Source organism: Squalius cephalus (assembly GCF_949319135.1).
Source record: "Squalius cephalus genome assembly, chromosome: 6".
Lineage (NCBI taxonomy): Eukaryota > Metazoa > Chordata > Actinopteri > Cypriniformes > Leuciscidae > Squalius > Squalius cephalus.
In genome coordinates, this window is record NC_137127.1 from 19,219,808 (window position 1) to 19,233,289 (window position 13,482).

The following is a 13,482-nucleotide window of genomic DNA, read 5'->3' on the forward strand; positions in this document are numbered from 1 at the left end:
TCTCTCTCTTCATTCATGTAGCTTTCTCTTTTGCCTCTCTTTCTCTGGGCACTGTGTCATGAAGTGAGTCAGAGAATAAGGCTGTTAGCGTGTCCAGTATGGATTAATGACAACCAATAACTGTCACGTTCTGTAGTGTGGCTTTCCAACACGCTCTACTCAGCCAATGAATACAAATAGCCTTTAATAAACAAGGAGAATACAAATACGAGAACCGACAAACACAACTGAAAACACAGGACTATATATACAAAGTATGCTATGATCACACCCTGTCGTAATTACCGTAGGCTTTAGATGACAACATGTGACATTCTATTCTGAGCTATTCACTTCACATCCTCGGACTGGGAATTATGCATTTCTATGGCGACACTATCAATGGCTAAATTAATCTACAGTGGTCAAGTAGGAGCTCTCAGAAAAGTCCCAATTTACAAGCTGTAATTATGAGCTATACAAGACGTGAACACTTTTTACCAGATGAAACCTCGAAATTACGGTAATTTCAACATGGCGTGAATGCACCGCAAGAACAAAGGAAACCAAACTAGACGTAAATATAGAAACAAACGAGGACCAAATAATTAACCAATGACACAGAACTTGTCACAGTGTCTGGTTTGTGTTCCCTGGGTAACCACTAGAGGTCCTCTTCCCCCACGGTGTCATTCACATTAGGAACTGCATTCCCCACAATCCTTGTCTGCACTCATCACTGTTCATTGCACCCAGCTGTTCCCCATCATGATTGTTAGTTTCTGTGTGTATAAATACCCTGCCTGTTTAGTGTTTGTTACGGAGTCCTTGTTGTATATCACACCATTTCTGTTGTCTGTTTCTCGCTTGTTCCTGTTGTGTTTCTTGTTTTGGATTGCTTATTTGGATTTGACCCCTGCCTGGATGATTACGATATTGGATTATCCTAAATAAATATACTGTGCTTGGATCTTCCCTGTCTCCTTGAGTGTGGATCGTGACAGAACAAACCTGTAGCACGAGAACCATAAACACAGAAACGATCGCTGCATTCAAAATGGAATACTTCCTATACAGTATGCGAAAAACATTACGCCAAAAAAGTAGAATATACAAATACATAGTGTTCGAAAAACAGCAGGTGAGAAGTCCCCGGATGACCTACTACTTCTGCCAAGATTCTGAAGTGCACATTCGATGGACACTTTACTATCCCATGAGGCTACAGGAGAGATTTATGAATGGAAATGATGCGTCGCAACTGGCGCTGGTAGGTCACATAACGGTAACAACATGGCGGATGTAGTACATCCAAATTTCACTCATACTACCTATATCCACATAGAGCATACTTTTTTAACAACTGCAAAGTAAACACAAAATTCAAATAAAGCTGGGACCGAGATGGGTCTTGCACGTGTTGCCCAGTTGGGTCCCACCTAGTGGCAAGTGGAATCCTATATGAAATCCATATGGACAATTAACATGGAACACGCAGGCAATCCTATATGAGGCCCACATTTCACAGTACGTGATTTCGGACACAGCAAATGAGACAACTAAACCAAACACAACACTGACAATAACAAGGCGGTTAGTATGACTCAGCCGAGAGATGGAAGAACGTCACTGCAATGGAGTAAATCATTTGTTTGTCACTTTATAAAACCTACTCATATGAGTCAAATGCAATTCCTTTAAGATCACTCCTGGGAGCAGAGATACTGCTTATCAGAGGGCAGATCCATTTCTTCAATATAATATAAAATGCAGTCAAAACAGTAATATTGTGAAATATTGTTACAATTTAACAAATATATATATATATATATATATATATATATATATATATATATATATATTAGAGGTGGGCATAGATTAATTTTTTTAATCTAGATTAATCTAGATTAATTTTGAAATTAATCTAGATTAATCTAGATTAAAATGGCTCATTTGAATTCTGCCGAAGGCATTCAGAATATGTGTGCTACCCAAATAATGACTATAAAAGTAAGTCTTTGAGAACGGGTTTCTCAAGCCAGGTGGCGCATTAGACCAGGGGCTCATCTCCTGTTTCCAAAATGCATCACAAACTGCTTGAGAAAGCTGTTCTACTCATAGACTGTAAAAGGTTACTACTGTACTGTTACCGTACGTAGGCAACATTAGGTAGGCCTATGTTATTATCAACTACTATAGGCTATCAATTAGGGATGGGCGATATGGCCTAAAATCCATATTGTGATATACATTGCAGCCTCTTGCGATAACGATATTATAATAAAACCATTTCAGAACAGGTTACACAGACCCTGCTAAACAACTGCTAAATGTTTTTGTTTTTTTGAAAGGGTGTATGTAGTTTTGAGAACATATATTGTGCAAAACTGTAAGTATACAACATAATTTTGCAGATAAATAAAATTTAAGTACACTAGCTGCAGAGACTTAAGTAGGTCTAATGTTTATTATGGCTTGGAGCTTATGAAACCCCAAATTTAAAATTAGAATATTGTCTAACCGATGTCTTTTCAGTTAAAAAGAAACAACAACGATTCTTAAAATCGGGCGCTTTTAATAAAAAGAGATTATGTGCTACACCACTCACTAAGATATATTGGGAATAATACGCGCGCGCTGGTATTCAGTGATATGTTTCGTTTTGAATTTGAGGTGGTAGAACGGATTAGTCGTGTGTTAACTTACCGAACTGTTACACCACACAGTCTACGTCGGACGGCTTAAATCCGAACCAAGTCCAAATAATGGATGTTCCACCGATCTTTTACACCAGCTTTCACTTTCAGCCGTGTTTACTTAAGATGACGACGAATATGTTGCGTTCCAGCCGGGTGTTCCTCGCGGCCGCGGGTAGATTGCGTCATCATAGCTTGTGTAGCTTGAGCCAGCTCCCAACCCAATTTGGAGAATAGATTAACGGCGATATTTTTTTTATCGCGCGATAAGAGTCTCGCGTTAACGCAGCGCGTTAACGCCGATAACGGCCCACCACTAATATATATATATATATATATATAGCTGAAATTTACATTACTCTGGTCTTCAGTGTCACAGGATCCTTCAAAAATCATCCTAATATGCTGATTGCAAAATATACACTGCTGATCAAAAGTTAGGGGTCAAAGATTTCATTCTAATATGCTGATTTGATGTTCACGAAACATTTCTTCTTATTATCAATGTTGAAAACAGATGTGCCACTTGAAAAATTTGATAGAAACAGTATTAGGATATTTGAAATAGTAACATTATAAATGTCTTTACGTCACTTTTGATACATTTAAGGCATCCTTGCAGAATAAAAGTATTTTTACAGGTTATATACACACACATACAAGTACCCTTGACGATATATAATTTATTTTGTATTAATTGTATTAGTTTACATTTTCCCCCTTTTTTCTCTGCAATGTCACACATTCTATGCAGCAATTAAAGAACAGATATTAATAATAATTGACACAATCAGTTGTGCAAACAGACAACTAACATACAAATTTAACATGAGTCGTTTCCACTCTAATAATCTCTCAGACCCATTCAGAGCATTTGATCTTGATACAAGTTTGACCCACATATCAAAACAATTCTGTCTGAGCAAAGAAGATTTCATTACTACATAAATAAATTCATCTGCATTCATTAATCTATATGCAAATTATATATATTTTTATTTTATTATTGGGTTTAATATGATTGGCCTTAAACCAGGCCCAAGCAATACACTTGCGTCAGCTGAGTAAAGTAATGTGTGAAGTGTGGATGACATATCAATGCAGGGAGGCTTGTAAAACATCACCAGTAGTTCTGACACTCACCCCTGGAGGCTGGTCTTTCGCAAACAGGCCATATTTTTGAAAGTTGAGGTCATGTTTGTAGCTGGGGTGCTCTGTTTCACCAAAACCATAGACATAGTTTGAGGGGAGGAGTGTGGAGATCTGAAGGAGCTGGTCGGAGAATATTAACCCTGGCACAGTAGAGTTCCATCTAGCGAGAGAATGAGATTTAACAAAACATTGAGAACACTCAAGATGTTTTCTGCCTTCTGAAAAACAAGTTCCTTTCATTAAGAAAGCAAACTGTGCATTTATAGTCCTAAAACTCCCAGAAAACCATAGAAAATTGCATCATCAGCACTGCTATTTCTGTACTAAACTCCTGTGCTCATCTACAAAACTGCTTCTTTGTTGCTTTCTCCAATTAATTTGCAGCTGCAATACCTTTGGGAACTTTGACAAGCTAATCTCATTCTAAAATGATTTTAAATAACATTTAGCTAATATTTTAAAATAAATATAAATTATATATATATATATATATATATATATATATATATATATATATATATATATATATATATATATATATATATATATATATATATATATATTTTTTTTATTATTATTATTATTATTATTCAATGCATTTTATTTAATATATCAAGATATGTAAAATCATGCAATTTATTTGACTCAAACAGTGGGCTAGCAAAACCAAGGTTGTGAATTAATTTGATGATATATTGACAAAAAGTATACCCTGAATACAATGCAAGTCGTTTTGGATGAAAGTGTCTGCCAAATGCATACATGTAAATGCAAAATTTATACATATAAATGTATTACATTTATATGTATACATTAAAGTGACATCCAATTAGATACAATATACACTTTCCCCAATCTATTTATATACATTTTAAACTAAAATGTTGATGTTGATTTACAATCCAGAACCTCTCTGGACTCCATGTTACCAGAGTAATTCAGGGATATTACTCACATAGTTTCTCCTGAGCTTTTTCTGATCACTTGGATCCCAAATGGGTTGTTAGAATATTGGACCCTATACATTCTCTTGGACTCGTCTGTCTCTGGTGTAGCTGGTAGATTGAGGGGAATGGGGACTTCGTAGCGTGTATTGACTCGGTCAAAGATCTACATGAACAGGACCAAAATCAATCTTAGTCTTTATCTTAAACTTAAATATATGCATTTATTTTCTTAACAGTTTAAAAAAAAAAACCTATAGCTCAAACAATAGAGTGTGGTTACACCAAGGTTATTCGTTCAATACCCGAGGGAACGCATGTACAAAGTACAGTGTATCTTGATTGCAATGTAAGTTGTTTGGATAATAGAGTCTGCCAAATGCATGCATTTAAATAGTATGTTCAGACATTGTCTTTGTCTTAATCTTAAAATTGAAAAATATACCTTCCAACTTAGGCTGTGTTCACTATGGTATGTGATTTCCACACGGAGCTTGGTGATGTCTCGAGATAGAGAACGCTGACTTGAGAAAGCACTATTGATGTCAAGATCTAGAATGATGCCATTGTCTGTCTCAGATAAAACGTTGGATGTGTAGCCGTGTGTCTCGGCGTAATAACACTTGGGAAAATTGAAAGGCTACAAAAGAGAGTAAAAACAGATGGAGCAATTACGTTACAGCAAATGCAGAAAAAGTACAATAACAGGAAATACAATAGCCTTTCTGTATATAGACTTCAGACCAATCAGTCTCTTTGAAAACAATAGGGTTAAATATTAAATATCATCTCTCTCTCTGACCTGCCAGATGCAGTTGCGGGCTTGGCATTTAGACTCATCGACGCCAAATTCAGGGTGGCAGTCGAACTTTCCAGTGGATGTGAACTCCCAGCTGACTGTATAGCTCTTCCCAAGCTCCAGCTCCAGATTCCTCAAATGCATCACCTAGCAGACCACAAACACCCAATGATTTATATCACACTAAGACAGCAGGAGCATTTACATCAGAATCCTAGCCGGCGCCAATGGCTCCTCTAGTTAAAGGATGCGAATGACAAATACTGTTTCACTGAGTCTCTTTGTGTTACTTTGTGAATGTGCCATAAATTATAGCAACTGATATTAATGTGTTATGTAGTTTCAGACTGAAGTCCACACATCCTCGTGTTGTCATTCCAAGACCTAGAGCTCTGGGAGAAAGCAATGCCCTTCATCATAGCCTAATATGTATGTGCTTTTGAGAGCCCTGACAAATTCAATCACTGGTCCGAGAGCATACCTGGACACTCACTTGGAATGACAGGGTCTCTCCTGGTACCCTAGGGAATCCTGCTCCGTATTAAACACAAGTCAGGCTCTGTTTTGTGGACATGGTTTGTTGGACTGGCTCACAGTCCAAATTACTGTATGTTATGTCAGCAGTGAATTATTTTTTAATTAATTTTTTTAGAGATAATTTAAGAATGTCAAATTAGCTAATACATTTCTGAGAATTATGGGATGCCCTTTGAAGGACAGCTATTTTCAGAGGTCTTTTGATAACCTTGGCTTTTAATGGAAGTATTAGATGCTGTCGTGATAGTACTGTGTATTTATATATATATATATATATATATATATATATATATATATATATATATATATATATATATATATATATATATATATATATATATATATATTAGGGCTGTCAAACAATTAATCGCGATTAATCGCATCCAAAATAAAAGTTTGTTTTTACATAATATATGTGTGTGTACGGTGTATAATTATTTTTTATATATAAATACACACACATGCATGTATATATTTAAGAAATATTTGCATGTATATACTGTGTATATATATTTATATTATATATAATTTATATTATATATAAATATTTTATATATAAATAACACATTTTTCTTAAATATATATGCATGTGTGTGTATTTATATATAGAAAATAATTATACTCCATACACACACATATATAATGTAAACACAAACTTTTATTTTGGATGCGATTAATCGCGATTAATCGTTTGACAGCCCCAATATATATATATATATATATATGTGTGTATGTATGTGTGTATGTATGTATGTATGTATGTATGTATGTATGTATGTATGTATGTATGTATGTATATATGTATATATATATATATATATATATATATGTATATATATATATATATATATATATATATATATATATATATATATATATATATATATATATATATATAGTATATTATATTGTATATTATATTGAACAGGAAATGCATTGATGTTAAAACTAAATGATTACCTGTTTGGTAGAATCGTAGTGAACCTGGGACGACAACAGAGGGTTACTAGTGGAACCGACTGTCACAAGCACGAGAACAGGAGCAGTAGTCACTCCCATCACAGTGATGTTCTCAAACTTCAAGTTGTTTGGATCCGTGTATCCATTGTGGGCAACATGCATTGACAAGACATTCTGATCCAGCAGAAAAATATCAGATATTAATACTGATTACAATTTTACAATATGTAATTTAAAAAAAAAGACTTAAATGTTACTGTTTGGATATACTGTACACTATAATGCCATCTAAAAGAACAACAACAACAACAACAAAAAAGTGACAGTAGGATGACGTACTTTATCCACTGAAAACTGGTAGTGAATGTGGGAGCCGGATGAAACAGTATCTAAGAAAGAGAAGTTATGAGAGACAAATAAACATAAATATGAGTCATACAAGATTTTTTTTTTTTTTTTCATTAGCGTAGATCTAATAATTTAGCTTAAACAAAAGATTATTATAGGGCTCAACAATAAGGACAAACCTGTGATCAATTTGAATTTGTTTTAGGCCAGTGTTGCTTTTTCACTACATCTTAAGTTTGTTGCTCATATTCATGTCTTTTTATGCCTTGCAAACTCTAACATTTGTTTTTCTCAGCACTGTTAATTTATTGAACATTTGGATGTTGCAAATTCTGCTTGCAAACCGAGAAGGTTTTCTCAAACGTACAAGTCTTGGATGAATCCAAGCAAAATGTGTGTTTACTGTATTTGCCATGGGGTTAAATTATAACTGTACTTGCGAAGTAAACATCTAACTTTTAATGAAATATATACATTTTGTTCTGCTAAAGAAAAAAATGTAGCTAAGAATAAAATAATTTTTAAGTGAAAACCCTGGAAGTATAAGTAAAAATCTGAAATTCTGGCTTAACCGGGCTTGCAGAAAATCATCCGTATTATTGAGCCCTCTGTAAAGGTAGATTTTTGTTTCTGACAGTGAACTGTCAGAGAGAAAAAAACAACAACTTCTAATTAATAGCAAGTCCCTCAAAAATACCTCGAGAGTCTCCGTCATCCCAAAATAGCTCGCCTGACGCAGCCTGGTTGTCATCGAGAGCGATGATCAGTCCCATGGGATGACGTCGGCTGAGGGAACACATAACTTTCATCACACAAACGTACAACTTTTTTACCAGAAACTGAAAAGCAGATAGAAAACGGATCCTTTGAAGTTCAGATGGGATTCTTGTTTGTGAATAACATGTCACAGACACCGTACAGCAAAGCGGGATGAATTTTAAATAAGTTGTACTGCACCTTGTATTTGTGAGGCATTTGTGTCACCCCTATTTTTTGTGCAAGCACACCCCAAAAGATACTTTGAGAGATAAAGAACATTTCCATGCCTATTGTTGAAGGTGTAATATATTCATAGGGAAATAAAAGCACTATAAAATAAAAAGCTATTGAGAGAAATTCAAACAATTTTCCCTAATGTTTAATGGAAACTCAGGCCTCATGCAGATGAACAGGAATGAGAAGAATGAAAACACAGAACTACCTCTGAGAAGAAAAATAAAAAAGACAAATGTTTGAAACACACAGAGGCAAAAAAATATTTGTATATGTATTATAAACATTGTACTGCTAATAATACTATGGTGATATTGTGAATCATGTTACAACAGTGCAAAATGATGATCATATTCACATGCTAAGGTAACTCAAAGACTATTATTGTTGTGTAATGGTAAATGTACAAAACACCATGAAAAAAAAAAAAAAAAACCTTGGAAACTATTGTACTGGGCATCAGATGTGTTTGATGAAAGCGGGCAGGGCTAAAATATTCCCTGAAAGCCAATTGGCTGTATTTTCATGGATAGTGTTTAGTTACAGTGGTTTAATATGAGTATTTTTTTATGTAATTTTTTTGCCATTTAATGCTATATGTATTTTCAGGTAAAGTCTACAGGAAGGTGTTTTTTTTTTTTTTTTTTTTTTTTTTTTTGCATTACCTGGATGTGGTAGTGACATCTGGTCTTTGAACAGGCAGAATGGCTCCACCTCTCAGGTGTAAACCGAGTTTATCTTCGGGCAGGTGCATGTTAACTTTCACTTTGCGTTCTGTAATCTTTGTCTCCTAAAAACAAATCAAAACATTACACTGTAAATATATACAGTATATATATATATATATATATATATAAATAATGGACAATATAATCTTGTATTTTACAAAAAAATATAAGGCAGTTGGCAGTAAAGGCATTTATAATGTTACAAAAAATGCATATTTCAAATTTTGTTCTTATAATATAATTCAATTCTGCTCTTTTAAACTTTATATTCATCAAAGAAAAAAATAGTATCATGGTTTCCACAAAATGATTAAGCAGCACAACTGTTTTCAATATTGATTATAATAAGAAGAAATATGTCTTGCGCATCAAACCAGCATGTTAAAATTAAATCTTTGACCCCAAACTTTTGAATGGTTGTGTATATTAAGCTATCCATTTCAAAATAATGCAATTATTATTATGTGTCCCTGAAGCTTATTAAGCAGATAATAGCAGATATTTAGTTAGCAACTAAACATGAATTTAAATAAATTTGAATAAAATGTATTTAGACAAAAACGATTATTAAATTATTTTTTATAGTCTTAAAATGTTTTTTTAAAAACAGACAAACAAAAAATATGATGACGACCAGAGTGTTTACAGCTGACATTGGCATCCTAACTGTAAAATGTGTATACAAAACTAATACATTTTAAATTACATCAAGATATATTTATTAATTTCAGGTATCAATTAAAATATAGATTTATTTAGAATCAGCAAATTAGATTTAGGATCAGAGTCATAGTTTATAGATAACTTGGTATTCATCATCACTTTCATAAAAAGACAAAGATAATCTGAAACCCCATATTAATTCATTATTGATTTTACAGTAATAACAATAACTGTAATCACTATAATATTACAGCAGAAACTGAGCTTAACATGCTTATTTTCAGCATGGTTTTCATTGTTAATTCGTCTCACACTGGCTGACTTCCCCATCTCTTGCACAAGACCCCTCACCCCTCTCTCTGACTGTGCGACTAGGTCAATGCCGAGTCAGACATTGAGTCTCCGCTCTATCCATAAGTCATTTCAGATCCAATCGGATTCTCCATGTAGCTCCTCTCCATCAAACTTTCTCTTCCTCTACCAGGGTCATTTAAAACCTGCTTTGCCAATCACGACTTATGTAATCGACCCGTTCTGGGACGCACAACAGACGCAATGGACCAATCCAGTGATCTGATCGCTGGTAGTTTATCTGGATAGAGCACTAACCACACTCTTAAACGAAAAACTCTAGAGGAAGTTTAAAGCACAGATTTTACTGGAATAATTCACACAAACATGTACAATTTTGATGATGGTCTTACCGTCTCAAAGTCATACCAGATGGCATCTGGGATATAGGCCTCCACAGTTGTAACACCCTATATAACAGAAGAACCAGCCGTGTTAAAGACATAAAGACGTGTGAAAGCATATGTGCATGTTGAACATAATGACAGAAATTATTTTAATGGTTTAATAATGAGCATGATTCATTAAACTAATGGGCAGGCCCTCAGGGATGGTGTTTTTTTCCAAGAGATTTGGTCCTCCTGTCATGGTTTTTCAAGCTTCAGAAAGAGAGAATACAAGCGAGATATTGGAGAGTAAGAAGCTGACAGAAAGAGGAGCAGCAAACGAACCAAAAGACAAGATGATTCATGCCTGTGCCTAAGGGAAACCCAACTGTACATTTCTGATGGTGGCACTCTAATATATTCATATCAAGCTGAAAGCAATCTGAACTGAGGAACTGGGTGACTTTAAGACAGGAACAGTGTTTCTTAAAACGAGAGATACTCCAAATAATGATTAACCTGAGCCACGTTTGACACCACTGTAAATGTAAACACTTGGGAAACATAAACAGCCTACAGTTAGTAACTAAACTAATCAGCAGAAGGTCCATGGAAATTGTGTTTTATTTTATTTAGTCCTTTTTAACTTAATCCTAAACCCTAGGGATAACTACAAAACAACTCAAACACACAAGCAAGCAAATAAACAAACAAACAAACGAACGAACGAACGAACGAACGAACGAACGAACGAACGAACGAACGAACGAACGAACGAACGAACGAACGAACGAACAAATAAATAAATAAATAAATAAATAAATAAATAAACAAACAAATAAATAAAAAGTTTGGACTGTAAGATTGTTTTATGTTTTTGAAATAAGTCTCTTCTGCTCACCAAGGCTGCATTTATTTGACCAAAAATACAGTAAAAACAGTAATACTGTGAGATATGATTGCAATTTAAAATAACAGTTCTATTTGAATATATTTTAAAATGCAATTTATTCCTGTGATGGCAAAAACTAATTTTGTGAAATATTATGCAATATATTTTAAAATGTAATTTATTCATGTGATGCAAAGCGGAATTTTATATATACATATTTATAATTATAATAACAATTTTATATATATATAAAATTGTTTTATAAAATATATAAAATATATATATATATTTATATATATAATAACTATATATATATATATATATATATATATATAGTTATTATATATCCTTTATATATTATTGTTTTTATGAATTTTATTTTTACATTTGAGAGCAGTCCTGACCCCCACACAGCGGTGGCTTCTCCCTCTTTGAAGCTCACCAATATTCTTGACTCTTTAATTGAGAGCGAAGATGAGCGAGAACATCTGAGCACTTAAAAAAGATGGCTAAGATGACAAAATCTCTGAAGGTGGGAATAGATTTCCCTAGTCAAAACCCATGTTGAGAAGATCAAAGTTCAACTGATCTGCAAGTTAGATGTCGGGTGTCATTAAATTAATGCTTGCGAGATGAAAAACAACAGCAGTTTTTCTTCCCTGCAACTTGTTTTAGCACCTAACAACTTTTTCAGACCACATGGTCCAGTAATTATCATTTTCATGCATCTGATGCATATGGATTTTGCTGCAGATTGAAGTGTTTACATCACATGCACTCCCTAAAGATTTTAAATAAACCCAACACTCTCGTCTCTTGACGTATGCGCATCGAACTTTCTCAAAACGGGCCTTTTGCCATGTTCTCGTGGGAAGCTCTTTGAACATGAAGGGTTTCAGTCATATTCTTGATAAAATTCACGAAGCCTGTTCAAACAATTCATCACCCATTTTCACATGGCCGCAATCTATATTCAGTTCTAATTTCTTCATAATGAGGTCGACGAACTCATTAGAAAGAGAGAAAAGGAGGAGATGGAAATGAAAAGAGTGAGAAAAAAGTCCCATCTTCCTCGCATTTGTCCCAGAGGAGGTCATCTGCATGTGCACACAGGAAGTCATACAACACAGTGTGTGTGTGTGTGTGTGTGTGTGTGTGTGTGTGTGTGTGTGTGTGTGTGTGTGTTCACTCACAGGATCCAACACAGGTGTGATGAGAAGGTGTGCTCCCCACAAGAACTGCTTGTGCACCGCCCAGGTTTCACTGTCGGAATAGAACCTGCAGAGTGACAAAAGATGACAAAAACATCTTATAAAGCAGTTTGTAGTTTGTTCCTGGATGCTGACTGGTTAATACAACTTTACATACATCCATACACACACACACACATACATACATACATACTAGGGGAGTAACGATTCATCAACTCAATTCATCAGACAAAAACGAAATTTCATGTCCTGTCATCGTTATACTGTGCTTGTAGCGTGCACTCTTTAATTGCACGCGCAAATGCGCCGGCGCGCGCTGTATCACTTCACTAAAGCGTAAAAGAAACACGAGCATGCAACGTCGTAAACTGGTAAGTTACGAAATAAAACTAAAATACCAATAAATTACGATATTGGTACGTCATGTGTGTTGCTATTTATCAGGAGCAGTTTCCATGTTTCTTTACCAGTTCTTCTAAGTATTGTGTATCACCATGGTAGCCTAATTGTTGTTTGTTTCCATAACAAAATGCCACTTACTGGTTATTTTGTATTTTTATATGACTGTGGTGGCTCATACCAAGATTGTATTAACAAAAACTAGTTTGGGACTACTATTTAATAGCTTAACCTCGCAGTGCCTATCAGTATTTGTCATATTCTTACAATTTTTTTTTTGTATGTTAAGTAAAGGGGGACAGAACTTGTGTGTCAACAATTTTTGTGTAAACAAATGTATTATAATAGGCCTATATAATTCCTAAAAAGGTGGGTCGCGGCTTGATGACCATGGGGAAATGTGGGTCCCATGGCCAAACTATTCAAAACATCATTCAATGTTGTGATAATCGTAATTAATAATCGCAATTACAATTTCAAGGGAATAATCGACAATTATGATTT

At 34.5% G+C, this 13,482-nt stretch overlaps 1 protein-coding gene across 1 annotated transcript in view; it reads right to left on the reverse strand.

Moving 5' to 3' along the window:
- si (sucrase-isomaltase) overlaps positions 1–13,482 on the reverse strand; it is a 53,863-nt gene that overhangs the window by 23,931 nt on the left and 16,450 nt on the right. The window contains exons 19-28 of the mRNA XM_079874623.1: positions 12,562–12,646; positions 10,504–10,560; positions 9,074–9,198; positions 8,113–8,201; positions 7,407–7,456; positions 7,068–7,241; positions 5,574–5,717; positions 5,217–5,411; positions 4,783–4,937; positions 3,819–3,987 (exon numbers count right to left, since the gene is read on the reverse strand). Of these exons, the coding sequence (XP_079730749.1) occupies positions 3,819–3,987; positions 4,783–4,937; positions 5,217–5,411; positions 5,574–5,717; positions 7,068–7,241; positions 7,407–7,456; positions 8,113–8,201; positions 9,074–9,198; positions 10,504–10,560; positions 12,562–12,646 (1,243 nt within the window). The remainder of the gene's footprint in view (positions 1–3,818; positions 3,988–4,782; positions 4,938–5,216; positions 5,412–5,573; positions 5,718–7,067; positions 7,242–7,406; positions 7,457–8,112; positions 8,202–9,073; positions 9,199–10,503; positions 10,561–12,561; positions 12,647–13,482) is intronic.